General features: G+C 37.3%; 1 protein-coding gene across 3 annotated transcripts in view; it reads right to left on the bottom strand.

Moving 5' to 3' along the window:
* phkb (phosphorylase kinase, beta) overlaps positions 1 to 15,477 on the bottom strand; it is a 263,395-nt gene that overhangs the window by 43,760 nt on the left and 204,158 nt on the right. For all 3 annotated transcript variants that reach the window (XM_043706917.1, XM_043706918.1, XM_043706919.1), the window contains exons 21-25: positions 15,314 to 15,404; positions 9,413 to 9,474; positions 9,150 to 9,312; positions 6,850 to 6,931; positions 559 to 616 (exon numbers count right to left, since the gene is read on the bottom strand). In XM_043706917.1, coding sequence (XP_043562852.1) covers positions 559 to 616; positions 6,850 to 6,931; positions 9,150 to 9,312; positions 9,413 to 9,474; positions 15,314 to 15,404 — 456 coding nt within the window. The remainder of the gene's footprint in view (positions 1 to 558; positions 617 to 6,849; positions 6,932 to 9,149; positions 9,313 to 9,412; positions 9,475 to 15,313; positions 15,405 to 15,477) is intronic.

Below are 15,477 nucleotides of genomic sequence, written 5' to 3'. Positions count from 1 at the left end.
AAAGAAGATGGGGGAACGAACAGATAGCAGCCTTATACATGAACATACTGCCAACAGGGTAAATCTTTCCTAATAATTCCCTTTAACAAAAAGAGTGAAGGAAATGAGTAATTGTAGATCAGTTGGTCTAACATCAATCACAAGCAAAGATATTGATGCAGACATTAAAAAAAACACAAGAAAAATAAAGGAGAATGATTGGAAAGAAAAGTCTTTCACATAGTAATATTCGAACACTGTCTGCCTTATCACATCTGATTATAGGGACAGAAACTTAAAAGTGAAATAGATAAATATTTGATAAATATGATGAATATAAGACAATAATTGGAAAGAAAGTGGGTTAAGCAATATACAGTCCTAGATTAATGGTGCTGCAACATACAATTAATTCCAGCAAAGGCTTTCTAGGTTGATTGATCAATCTCTACTGTATGTTCCATGATTCAAATAATACAATAAGCATTCTTATTTTAAATATCTGAAATGTCAATCATGGAAATTTGACACACAGTAATACATAGAGAAATACAGGAAAACAAACAGGACTATACAGACCAGTGTTTCTTTCTGCCTGAACGTTGATAAACTCTTTCCAAACGATCTACAACAGTTCCTGAAAACATAACACCATTTTTAATAGGATGCACAGTTTAACTTGAAAAAAAACTTAGATAATTTAAAGGAATAAAATCAAAACTGCTGAAAGGAAAACCAATTTGGAATTCAGGTGCGATGTTTCATGAATTTTCTAAAATTAAGCTATTTCCACATAAAATAACTTTGAACTCAGCACAGTCTTGCATATATGTGGAAGTGCAAACATAGAACAGTGCTAGCAAATTATTTTTCATCCATTAAAACATTATAATGAATACAAGAATTGCACTTTGGTAAACCCCCTACTATTAATACATTGTTACAGGAATGCAGATCACATAATCGACCGATTCAACTCTTATATGAATCTTACCAACAGCCACATGCATTGACAGTTATTGTAAATGTGAAAGCTTGATATTAATAATTAATTTATATTGTGATCCAATTAGAACGGCTGACACTCAAGTATGAGTATTATTTGTCAGAAACACTGATTAAACTACAAACCACTTTAAGTATAGATAGCTATACTTAGTTTTAAGGCTAATCATACAGGACTAAAACAAAAGAAATGATCGCCTATAATGAGCAACAATGTCATATATGTACCAAGTACAAAAAGCTTCCATAGTTAAATCAACACTTTTAAAAAGGATGAATAAACATAGCATTCCTGATGTTTTCGTGATTTCAGCACAAGGGGCAGTGCATATTATCTCTGCTACCCTCAGAGCACAATCATAGAATTATATCTTAACAGAAACACCAGCAAAGAAATAGAAGGATATGGCTGTATGAATTTTGTTACGGAACTCATACAAAAGCATAGATCAAATGAGGTAAATAGTCTTTTTTCCATATTATAAACTGTCTTGTCTTACATTTTCTCAGCTAAGAGTCAAATGCATCAAACGTTTTGGAGGGCTTCTCATCATAAGTCTAGTAAGATCTCTTGTCCCGTCTTAGCAAACTCGCCGGATTAACTACCTTCCCCGGCCCATAGCATCCCTCTATTCCAGTTTTAGCCCCATTTCACCATGCATTGTGTCAGGAACAACTCACTACTGCTGGGATATCCTTCTCCACTCTGTCAGCTCAAGTGCCCCCATTTCTCTATGCACCTTACTCACAATATCTCTGATAATTTATCAACCTCCCACAAAACACAAGCTCACAATTGCCTGCAACATCTTCACTCGCTTGTTGACAGCACCCCAATCCCACAACACCACTCACCATACATGTCCTCTGCGCAATATACTCAATCAGTGCACCCCCCCCACCTGCACTAAACGTAACAGCCATGCACCCACTTTCATCTCACTTAATACTTGTCTCTATCTCATATCAGGAGGAAAGCAGCCCACAGTTAAGCAGAAAGATTCAAGATGGCTGGTGGGCTCCCCAACATTTGGCTCCTCATCCATCATGTGGAGAGAATCTTGACACTGACCATCCTGAGTGTTTAACTAACTGAGTCCAAACCCCTGAACTGATGTGGAGACTGCCTTTGACTTATTATATTTGGAGCACCTGACCACAGACTACCTTCCTTGATTGGAAGACTGCTCACAACCATGACAAACAAATCTGGATTGGGGTCTCTAATCCCTACGGCAATACAGCAATTGTGTAAGCTTGATAACTCAGGCTGAGGGGACAAGGCAAGGAAAAGCAAGGCAAGGCTGGGATGCTTTGAGCATTCAGGGAGGCACAGAGCAGGCCAGTGCTCTGACAGCAAGCAAAGAGTCTCGTGACATAGCCTGGTGCAGTCCACGAGCTGAGTATGTGTGCCTGAGTACAGTGTCCATGCTGCAGCATTATTATGATTGTTGTCAGTGCTGCTTTGAAGTGCAGAAGCTTACTGTAAGTGCATCAGTGATGTTCTTGTGATTTCTTGGAGGGTGGCACATGTCAAATCCCAATGTGTGTGGACATGAAGTGCATGTGGCCAATGGCCATGGCACGTGCCCTGAGATGTTGAGACCATTTCCAGCATGTATGTCCTTCTGGAGTAAGCAGTGAGCTGCAACCACCAGGTACCAGCTCTGACTTTCATGTTAAGAATTCTTGGCATCTAATTTTATCTGTGCAGTTGGTAAGAAAGGAAGTTGCATGTGAATGACGTGCAATAAGCCACTATTAGGGTAGTTAACAAGTAATAATCCCTCTTAATTGGTAACTTGTGCTGTCTAGTGCAAAACTCACCTCGACAGCTGGCAGATGCATGATATATGCAATGAGGTGTTCCCAACATAAAGATAAGCGTTGTCAAACTTCTCACGTAATTCTACCTGAATTCTCAACATAGCTCAAGTCATTCAGGCCCCTATAAGATTTTGCTCACTATGACCTCTACAGCAAAAAATTAATAATTTGATTGTATATCTTAGTACTGGTCATGCGAATTTGATACTTTAAACTGGCTGCCATGTTTATTAAGATAGTAACTTTGAGTATACTTTCAACATGTTTTACAAACAATGGTTATTTTAAACATCTCTGTTAAGATATAATTCAGGTATAATTCAGAAGTTCTATGATCATACTCTGAGGGTAGTAGAGATAATGTGCACTCCCTTTCTGAATTTGTATCCAATTTAACTATAATTTATCTGGTTTCCTTTCCTGTTGTTCCTCTATTTCTTTCTGTATCCCTAAACCTTTTGGTTAAGGCAATACACTATTGGTTACAAAAACTATTTAAGTTCCATATGTGCCATTAAAGTAATGGACCATTGTCGATTTCCATTTCAAACAAATTGTAATTAAAAACAAGTTAAAAAGGTGAGGAACAGGTCAAACGTTTCGCTTGCTGTGACTTGAGCTATTCCAACATTTTATGGATTAATACCTCATACAACATTAGAAGTTATGGCAAGTATTAAAAACAATACAACACCAGATTGACTTATAAGGAGGAAACATGATAAAGACATGTGTTTTCAATTTATAACTAAAATCAGCAATATGCAAGTACTGCGGAGCAAATCATTTTCCTCTACACAAAAAAAACTATTGGTTTGAAATAAATTGTATTTGAACCAGTGCACAGAAAACTACTATTACTCTAACAATAACGAGAGTGATTTTCTTTCTGAATTTTTCCTTCCTGCTGGTCTTTTGTACAATAATGAAGCCATGGAAACAGAAGTGTTTTTTTAACAGTGTCTGGTTTCATGTCTCTCTGGTATGCATCTAATTGCATTGTATAATCCCATACTGTGCTCCAAATTATACATGTGTCATTTTAATAATGCATCCTTTTGTAACTCTGAATGATAATTTGTTATGTTGATTGATAACTGCACATCAAAGGAATTGTAAAGGTTAAAATCGACAATGTTTCTACAATTTTCTATTTTAACCTAAATTGTGCAATTGAGCAGCATCATTGTTTCTAAAACCAACAGAATGATGGTCTCTGTTCATTGCCATCCACAGCTGAACATCATCAAGGCTACAAAGGTCAGAAAAAGATAAAATGAAGCAAGAAATATACAACCAGAATCTACGATTTTCAAGAATGAATTTCACCACAATGCAAAGGAAAAATTAATTCCCTGATGATATTACAAAAAAAAAATGGAATGCTCCTTGAAAAATTTGTCACATTCCTTTGGTGCTTCATTTTGCTATCTCAGTTGTAACTAGATGTTTTACTGACCTTACCCTAATAACTGGTATGAATTCAATATTTTGACAAATTAGAGTGGAAATTGAGTGTAAAACAACTGTAAATCAGCACAAGCTTACAGAAAACTGTCATTGTTATTTCTGTACAGAAAAATAATAAAAATATACAGTTTTTCAACATTGAATAATCTTCATTGTCACGTACACTCAATTGAGTGCAGTGAAAAGTTTGTCATGGCGCTTTGCAGCACCATCTTAGGTACAGATACTTTAACTGTTGTCACAGAATTGAAATAATTAAATAAAAATTAACATGGGAATATAGGGTTTAAAAGTCCAGAATGAGAATAAAAGAAGTGTCTATATAGTACACAAGTTATAGTCCTTATAGTCCTTTTCCAACATGAGTCCGGAGACATATATGAACTACAGCAGTCTTTGCAACCTGCTGATGCTCTATTAATGAACAGAGAGTTTAGGTATCTCACTCCCAAATCCTGTAATTCAGTCTACATTCTTTAGGTCTTCCTTAAAATCCAACTCTGGGACCAAACTTTAATTTCCTCTCCCAACTTTCCGCTATAGCAAGAGGCTGAATAGACTGGGGCTGTTTTCCCTGGAGTGTTGGAGGCTGAGGGGTGGCCTTATAGAGGTTTATAAAGTCATGAGGGGCGTGGATTGAGTAAACAGACAAGGTACTTTCCCTGGGGTGGGTGAGTCCAGAATTAGAGGGCATCGGTTTAGGGTGAGAATGGAAAGATATAAAAAGAACCTAAGGGGCAACTTTTTCACGCAGAGGGTGGTGCGTGTATGGATTGAGCTGCCAGACAAAGTGGTGGAGGCTGGTACAATTACAACATTTAAAAGGCACCTGGATGGGTTTATGAATAGGAAGGGGTTTAGAGGGATATGGGCCAAGTGAGTAGATTAGGTTAGGAAATCTGGTTGGGATGGACAAGTTGGACCGAAGGATTTGTTTCCGTGCTTTACATCTCTATGACTCTAAAGCCTCATTATCCATTTTTCTTTTCATCTGGGAAGTATCTAGGGACATTTTTCTATTTTAGGAGCACTATATAAATCAAAGTGAAAGAAGAAACAAAACTTATAAAACCCAGAAGAGCTATAGCTTCCCAACACTATTTTCCAAGATTAGAGTTTTGATCTCTATGTGTCCTATGGAAGAGAGGGACACGTTTCCTTGTATGTGTCAAACATAATGTTTTTCAAAGGAATGCTTATTATAAGCAGCCTGCTGCAATCCTGTGCATCATTTACATTGGACAATTAGACATAGCATTATCTGGGTCTATTCAAAATATTATTTAATTCCAAATGCTTCTAGGCATATGTTATATAAATATGTGCAAACTGGAGGAATGTTATTTGTGGAGTAGCTATCAAGAGAGACTAAATAAATTACCATGCAATCAAGCAGAGTTTTGAGTTCTACATTTTGTAAAATTGAATAAAATCTACAATTTGCCTGTGAAAACAATAAAAATCTCAACAGAGTGGCATATATCTGGAAGCTTCATGAAATAACAAATCATATTAACAGTGTTTTTTATTTCACTGAATAGAGCAATTACTTTAAAATTCCAAGCATAATGCTTTTCAACACTATAGACGAAGATGGGATAGCAACTGAATTTTAAAAACTGCTTTTCATGAAAGTAACTGTAAATATGCAATCTTCCTTGGTTTCAACTACATGTGCTGCATTCGTCCTTTTTAGAATTTGAAAGCTGCAGTAATTGAAGCTTAAATTAACATGACAGTAAAAATTACATTTAAAACATTAGTTTCCTGGCTCCTGATGAGCCTCTTTTCCTAAAATGCCCACCTTGTTGAAATTTTGATTTTGCTTCCAATCCTGCTTTTCATTCTCATGTGTTTGCTGGATCCCCTGCTGACAATGTTTTCTCCAGGCTCTGGCCTAACCCTCTCTCTTCAGTACTGCCACACCATGAGTTCTTTCACAGTACTCCCAGATGGGCCCCAATATAAATCATCACTACACCTGATAGCCAAGCAGTCCATGCAATAGTTGGACTCTTGCCTACAGTTTCAGGATTAGTACTTAAACTCAAGAGTAAGATTTAGATTGTACATTGTCGTAGTTGTGGGACTGTTTGCCGAGCTGGGAAGTTGATTTGCAGACATTTCGTCCCCTGTCGAGGTGACATTTTCAGCGTTTTGGAGCCTCTTGCGAAGTGCTGCTTAACTGCGTCTTCTGGAATTTATTTGGTTCCATTCCTGCTGCTTCCGGTTGTTCATTGTAGTGGCCAGTATATTGGGTCTAGGTCTATGTGTTTGTTGATGGGGTCCATGAATGAGTGCCATGCTTCTAGAAATTCTCTGGCTGTCCCCTGTTTAGCTTATCAGAGGATGCTCCAAAGCCCTGAGGATACCACCTAGACGGGGGATGAAATGTCTGCAAATCAACTTCCCAGTTCGGCAAACATAACCACAACTATGACAATCAGCTAGGCAAATCTTTAGGCAAACCTTGAATATATTACACATAAATAAGACAAATTTGTTAAGAACTGGAAATTACGCATTTAGAAAAAGTTTCATCACTCTTTGACAATGTAATAAACCCACCTTCTGCTGTAATGAAATGAGACCCTTCTCGTTTCAGCAAAATACTCAAGAGTATAGCTTCGCTGACAAGGGAGATGCCATCCTAAATAAACACATGTAGAAATACAAAAGAAAAACTTCTAGTGGTCAGTAGACAATATTAGTTTCACTGAAATATTTTTAAAAAATCAACAGTGAAATTTACTTCAGGGTTTGTATCTAGAATCGGAGTGAAACTGTAGCATACCTTATTATCTAATGATGTTGACATTTTTAACATACTTTCTTGGAGTACATTCTGAACAGTTTACTCAGAAAATGTATAGAAACAAATATGAATACAAACATTTAACAGATGTAGAGAGGATACATGTTGCATTTTAAAATGTTTAAGTATTAACTATAGTTCTATTATTATATCAAGTTACTAATTAAACTTGTAAATATTCCCTTTGTTATTTAAATCAAAACTGCAAATATATTAATGTTGAAAAACGTAACAATATTTAGTATTAAATGATTTGTATCTATGGAGCTTCCTCTTATCAAACTAGGCAAATTGGATTTTAACAATAGTGATAAAGATGTGAAAGTCATTCAACATAAATGGGAATAAACACATGATCTCATGTTTATATTAGCATATTGCTGCAGACTATACGTTGCTGACAACGTAGTAGTAGTAGTTGTAGTAAATACCCAACATAACAAAATGAGAGGAAGGAACTTAAAATAAACATTGTCATAAATTTAAAAACAATCCCAAGACAAACTAATAGGATTAAAGATGAATGAATTTCCTAGCTCTATATCTTTGAAACAAAAAGAACCGGCTGTATTGGTTGCAATCTTCTCAAATTTCTAAAAAACAGTTCCGATGGTTTGAAAAAATTTGCAAATGTGGCAATACCTAGGCTAGGGAAAGACAGAAACAAAGAATTACAGGCTGTCTATCTAACCTAAATTTTACATCCTAAACTATTGGAATCCACATTTAAGGAAGTGGTAGCAGCATATTTAGAAAAGCATATCATAATCAAGCAGTCAACATGGCTTATGCTTTGAAGGTTTTGTTAAAGTGGAATTTTGTTTCACAAATTTTGAAGAATTTTTGTGAAGATGTAAAGCTAAGAGTTGATAAACTGAGACCAGTAAATGTAGTGTACTCAGATTTCCAAGTATATATCAATGACTTGATGAGGAAACGGAGTACAGAGTTGCTAAATTTACTCATGGCACAAAGATATGTGGGAAAGTAAGTTGCTAAGAGAACATAAGGAGTCTGCAAAAGGATATAGATAGGTTAAGTGAACAGGCAAACAGTTAGCAGATGTAGGATAATGTGGGAAAATGTCAACTTGTCCACTCTGGCAGGAAAAGAAGTGTTGTCTAAATTGAAAGGTCGATTTTGAAGGCAAATGGAATGTCTTTGTTTATTGCAAGGGAATGGAACATGATACAGTTATACACAGCATTAGACAGATCACATCTGGAGTATTGTATACAGTTTTTGTCTCATTATTTAAGAAATGAAATAATTGCATAAAAAAGTATGTGATGAACTTTCACTCAACTGATTCCCAGGATTGAGGAGAGTAATGCTATCGAATGAGAATTCATTGGACATGGTGGATCTACGTCCACAGGAGTTTAAATGAATCAGAGATTGTTTTAATGAAATATACATAATCCTGAGAAGAGGTTTTCCCTTGTGGGGGATGTAGTTTTAAAATAAGAACATGGAGATGAGGAGAAACCTCTTCTTCCAGACGGCTGTGAAGCTGTGGAACTTTCTTCCTGGAGAATAGTGAGGCAAGGTCATTGAATATTTTCAAGATTGAGTTAGATAGATCCTTAATTGACAAAGGAGTCAAAGGGTACGGGGGTGGACAGGAAAGTGGAGTTGATGCCACAATCAGAACAACCATTATCTTACTGAAAAGCAGAACAGGCTTAAGGGATCAAATGGCTTACTCCTGCTCATAATTTTTATGATTGTAACAAAAATCTACAAACAGCTTTAAATAGTAAAAAGGAGGAAGGGTTGACAACAATGGATTATGACTAAAAAAAAATAAGGTGGCTTTTGAAATCTGATGATAATTAAATAGAGAACCAGCACGAATTGGGCACAGTAATCTATTAAAGAGATGGCGTGTGATATCCACTAGCTCTATCCTCAGTATGTCTTAGAATTCCTAATATTTTGCATGAATATAAATTGTCTATATACTTCAATATGAAGACAAACTATATTTTTGATGTGACAAAGAGGAAAATAAAGGTATTAGTGGAGCATTAAATGTAATTTATTTCCATACAGACAGCTTTTCCAGAATTTCCATTGTGGGGGCAAACATCCAGTCATGCAAATTTATCTCAGGTTGTTGCTCGTTGTCCATAGGATTTGGTACACTTGATTGCCGCTTTACTTTTGAATGTTTCGGAAATTCCAGCTCCTCAAAACTTACAAACTGTGGAATTCTGAAAAACAGATTTCTCAAATTTATCCTGTTAAGGAAAGACATTTTCAAATAAAAATACAATATGTTATTTGGATAAAAGGATTGAAGTTGGGCCATACTCCTCCTCATCACTTATCCGAAGGAAGTCAAGCTGTTCAACGACTGCACCAGATATTAATGTCTGCAATAAAAACAGAAAGAGCTGTTTATGAAAGAAAATATTGCTATATTATTCAAGGTTTTCATAGGGTAGACATCACGATTGCATTACGTTGTTACTAAGAAACTAAATCTATTCATTCATATCAAGGCATATCACACAAAGAGTATAACATTAAATGCACAATGATAATTTTTATTTTTTCTGTAAATTAGTTGATATGTACAACTTGAGCAATCCATTTAACAGTTCAGATGATCAACAGTTTAACATTCTGCCATAACAAATGATGTACAATTTCTCATACCTTAAATTAAAGATTGACACATTTACAAACTTATAGTCATTTCTGTGCTAATACGGCCTCTCTAATATTGAAGCCAATGAAAAACGGTGAGACAACTCATATATTGAGACAACTTCCCAGCTTCTTATACTATATTAGGCCACTGTCTTTAGTGCTTTACATTTGATCTTTATGGCTGGATAAAATAGCAATGTATTTTATTTTTTAAATGAAACAATGTTTCACACAAAAACTTAGATGCTTCTAATACAGAATCAATATCTTGAAGAATTGTCAGATATATTGACCTATTCTGATGAAATAAGACAATTGAAGAATTAAAATTCATTATTGTAGTTAGAGGAAATATATGCAGCTCAGAAAAATAAAATCAGGAATAAACTTGCTGCATGAAACTTGGTTGACATTTTTTTGACATTACGGTGGAATTTTCACTTCTGTTGATGGGTTTGAAAGTCGGGAAGGTATGTAATTAGATTTAAAAACTGAAAGAACTGCAGTGCTGGAAATCAGAAACAAAAATAGGAACTGCTGGAAAACGTCATTAGGTCTGACAGCATCTGTGGAGAGAAATCAGAGTTAACATTTCAGGTATTTCTTCAGACCATTCTGAAGAAGGATCACTGGACCCGAAACATCGACTCTGATTTCTCTCCACAGTCTGGTTAGTGATTGTAATAAGGTCAGCCAGGTGGGCTTCATATGAATTCCTCAATTGGGACTGTTAATCTGGTCTAATCAGGGAGCCCTGGGCTGACAGATAAGAACAGGAGAGTCAGAAATCCTGTTCATTCTGAGAGCTGGCTCTGAGGGAGCTGGATCAATGTCAAGGACTCTTCACATATAAATAAAGGGTGACATGGTGACAGGATACCGGTTTCTGTGGAGCTATTTCAGTTGGTTGGTTGGTGGGAGGAATGAATCTTCTAGAAGAAAGGGAGGACTGCAGATGCCGGAGATCAGAGCTGAAAATGTGTTGCTGGAAAAGCGCAGCAGGTCAGGCAGCATCCAAGGAGCAGGAGAATCGACGTTTCGGGCATGAGCCCTTCTTCAGGATTCCTGAAAATGAACACATTTTCAGGGAGGAATGAATCTGGTTGGTAGCTGGAAGGAAGGGTTCATTCCTCCATCGACCAATCAGGTCGAACTCTCTACCTACGTTCACCTATCCCTACCTCACCATTCTGTCCCTTTCCCCACCCAAAACCTTCCCCCAACCCCTCTCCCCCCTTTATCTACAACTCCCTTCACACCCACCCTCAGTCCTGAAGAAGGGTTACATTCAAAACATTGACTTCTCCACTTCCTGATGCTGCCTGGCTTGCTGTGTTCTTTCAGCCTCCTGCTTATCTACATTGGATTCCAGCATCTGCAGTTTTTTTCATCTCTGGCTTTCTCAAGGAGGCGCTGAGAATCTCTTGCTAGCTCTCTAGGAAGGCAATGCTCCCAACATCTCAACAAGAATCTGCCGTACAATAGCAATGAAGCTTCAGTTGATAATTCACTATTTATCGCCTCATCTACGTAATGCCCTATCAGGTTCTGCTCACTGTTCAATATCATTCTAGTTTGGAAAGACAACCCACAGCTTCTGTTTTCCATTATGAATTGCATTCTTAAATCCCTCTCTCCTGTTTCCGCCAGCTTTACCTCCAACAAATGTGACAAGCTTATAAACCTTGACATCAAGACTGAAACAATTAATTCAACTGCAATGCTGTTTTCTTTCCCTTCATCCATTAGGATAAGCTTCCCAAAAGGTTATTCCCTTCCCTAGTCATGGACTCATAACTTTCTCTGATTTTTCTCCCATCTTACAATTTAGTCTGTTCAAATTCATCTTATCCATGAATCTCGCCGCCTCAGTCCCTTGGTTCTTCTCATAAACTGCTTATCATGTAACCTCCTTTCCTGGCCTACATGTCAGCTGCTATTGTTATTGGTTCCTTTTTTCACCTTCATCATTCCCCATCAATCTACTATATTTGACTCTAATATCCTTGCAAACTACTGTCCTGTCTCTAATAACTTTTCCTACTGCTTCTTTTGAAAGAATGCACCCACCTTTCCTGCAATCTCATGTTAGAAGCATTCTAATTGGGTTTCTGTGCTCGACCAATTCTGGCCTGTTGCCAATTTTAATTGCTATACATTCAGCTGCATAAGCGCCTCTCAGCCTCTTGCTCCTTAAGCCACGTCTCATTTACTTTATTAGCTTCTGTGGCTTAGTGTCAAACTTATTTTTGCAATACTCCTGTGAAATGCCTTGGACAGTTATGATCAAAGTTGTATATAAATGAAGTTGAAATGAAACATTTCATTATTATGGATGGTGATCTAGACGTATCAATGCCCCATCTCGTCTTGAGATTTTCAATGCTTCTATTCACCAAGTAGCAAAGCAAAGCTATTATCACTTTCAGTTTAAATCTCGTTCTGCAAAATTTCCCTCCAGGCTACACAATATCGTGACTTGAAACTGCATGACTAGTCCTTCATTGTCAGTGGATGAAATACTTTGACTCACACCTCAAGGAGTGCAGTGTTTCAAGAAGGTGGTTTAGCACCATCTTATCATGAGTAATAAAAAATGGGGAATACATGCTGGTCTAGCCAGCAATGCCCTCATTTTATGAATGAATAGAAACTGGCCAACAGTTCCAAACATATTACGTGGAAGTAGCTAATTGCCTTGACAAGTAAAATGTGCATCTTAGCCCATTCATTATTCATAAGCTCATAGATTAGGATCATAGAATGGTTACAGCAGAGAAGGAGGATAGGTAACCCATGGAGTTGGTACCAACTCTTTGCAAGATCCATTTAGCTTACTGTACTCCTTTATCCTTTCCCTGTAGTCCTGCAAGTCATAGAGTCATAGAGATGTACAGCATGGAAACAGACCCTTCGCTCCTACCTGTCCATGCCGACTAGTAATCCCAACCCAATTGAGGCCCACCTGCCAGCACCTGGCCCATATCTCTCCAAACACTTCCTATTCATATACCCATCCAAGTGCCTCTTAAATGTTGCAATTGTACCAGCCTCCACCACTTCCTCTAGCAGCTCATTCCATACACGCACCACCCTCTGCGTGAAAAAGTTAGATCTCTCTTATATCTTTCCCCTCTCACCCTAAACCTATGCCCTCTAGTTCTGGACTCCCTGTCCCCAGGGAAAAGATTTTGCCTATTTATCCGATCCATGCCCCTCATAATTTTGTAAACCTCTATAAGGTCACCCCTCAGTCTCCAACGTTCCAGGGAAAACAGCCCCAGCCTGTTCAGCCTCTCCCTATAGCTCAAATCCTCCAACCATGGCAACATCCTTGTAAATCTTTTCTGAATCCTTTCAAGTTTTACAACACCTTTCCAATAGGAAGGAGACCAGAATTGCACGCAATATTCCAACAGTAGCCTAACCAATGTCCTGTACAGCCGCAACATGACCTCCCAACTCCTGTACTCAATACTCTGACCAATAAAGGAAACGCCTTCTTCACTATCCTATCTATCTGTGACTCAACTTTCAAGGAGCTATGAACCGGCACTCCAAGGTCTCTTTGTTTAGCAACATTCCCTCGGACCTTACCATTAAGTGGATAAGTCCTGCTGAGATTTGCTTTCCCAAAATGCAGCACCTTGCATTTATCTGAATTAAACTCCATCTGCCACTTCTCAGCCCATTGGCCCATCTGGTCCAGATCCTGTTGTAATCTGAGGTAACCCTCTTCGCTGTCCACTACACCTCCAACTTTGGTGTCATCTGCAAACTTACTAACTGTACCTCTTAAGCTCGCATCCAAATCATTTATGTAAATGACAAAAAGTAGAGGACCCAGCACCGATCTTTGTGACACTCCACTGGTCACAGGCCTCCAGTCTGAAAAACAACTGTCCAACATCAGCCTCTGTCTAGTGTTTTCCTTTGGGTGCTCATTCAATTCCCCTTTAAGGACCATGACTGAATCCCCTTCCACCATATTCTCAGCCATATTCTCAATATTCCAGATCCTAACCCCTTGCTGCATTAAGCAAAATTCCATCATGGTGTCTGTAATTCTTTAGCTAATTGTTATTAGACTATATCCTCTAATTCTCAAGTCTTTTGCCAATGGGAAAAGTTTCTTTCAATCAAGTCTGCCAAGATCTCTCATAATTATGAACCTCTATATTAAGCCTTCTTGCAATGTTATCCTCTCCAAGAACAAGCCCAGCTTCTCCAATCTATTCATTTAATTAGTCTCTCAACCCAGAAACTATTCTTGTAATTTTTTTCTGAAGTGTCTCTGAAATCTTTATCTGTTTCCTAAAAAGACGAAATATCTATTGCAGTATAGAACCACACTCTTACAGAGTGTTTCAATAAAAGTAGTATTTTTTACTTTTGTACTCTATGCATCTTATTTATAAAGCCAATGACCTTGCATGCTTTATTAACCACTTTCTCAACTTGTCCTGCTATCTTCAATGATGTGTGCATACATAGCTCTAGGGAATCTTTGCTTCCATCAGAATTGTAGTCTTTAATTTATATTACCTCTCCTCATTCTTCCTACCACACCATATTACTTTACACTTGCCTTAATGCCACCTATTTCACCAACCTGCCCTCTTGAAGTCTATCACTATCTTCTTCACAGTTCATTACATTTCCAAATTTTATGGTATTCACAATTTTGAAATGATGCTGTGTACATTCAAGTCGCAGTCATTAATATATATCAAAAAATACAATGGACCCATTACTGACCCCTGGGGAACGCCATTGTAAACTTTCCTCCAGTCCAAAATCAAAAAAAGCCAATTCACCACTGTCAAAAAATTTCAGAAGCCAATCTGTTATATTCAGAACTTGAAATCATGATGGTTAACCCAATCATGAACAATTTCTGACGAATTCATACATAAAACATCATCACTTTAATGTATTAGTTTGGGGATTTTGCACAATTTTTCATATTAATATGGAAAAAATACAATTAAAAGAGAATAATTTCTTATTGCATTTCTCGCCGCATGAGTAATCACCCGCCTAGCACAACTGTAATATTATGTTGAAACAATTTTCACAATGAATGAAATATAACTTGAATCATCTGACAAACTAAAGAAGCAAAATGAAGGCATTAATAATTAGATCATTATATGATCAGAATTATTTCGCTGACGTAATCTTATGTCAAGAGTGTGGTTCTAGAAAAGCACAGCAGGTCAGTCAGCATCCGAGGAGCAGGGGAATTGAATGCCGGAAATGTCAATTCTCTTGCTCCTCAGATGCTGCCTGGTCTGCTGTGCTTTTCCAGCACCAAACTCTCGACTCGGATTTCCACCATCTGCAGTCCTCACTTTCTCCTAGTTGACTTAATCTTATGTCACTTTGTTGTGTTGACTTTGTTCTTAGATATTGCTTAAAGACTTCGGTTCAGCCAAAAAATCAGCAATTAATCAAGCTAGTAATTTTTACTATGTGTAGATTAATCACAGATTTTTTTTATTCACTTAAGTAATACCATACACAGTCCATAAAAGATAGAAATGTGCACAAACGTACCTGAAGTCTGTCAACATGAACTTTCACTCCACCAACAATACCATTTTTGAATGCTGCCAACATGTCCAACACAGGATTGAGACGACTCCCTCTAAATAGCAAAACATGATAAATTTACATTTCTTCTATGATTTAATATTTGGAAATAGATTGTGAGGAAAACT

The sequence above is a fragment of the Chiloscyllium plagiosum genome, chromosome 17 (assembly GCF_004010195.1).
Source record: "Chiloscyllium plagiosum isolate BGI_BamShark_2017 chromosome 17, ASM401019v2, whole genome shotgun sequence".
In the NCBI taxonomy this organism is placed as follows: Eukaryota; Metazoa; Chordata; class Chondrichthyes; order Orectolobiformes; family Hemiscylliidae; genus Chiloscyllium; species Chiloscyllium plagiosum.
The sequence above is the reverse complement of the archived record's forward strand: the minus strand, read 5'-3'. Positions and strand labels throughout refer to the sequence as shown.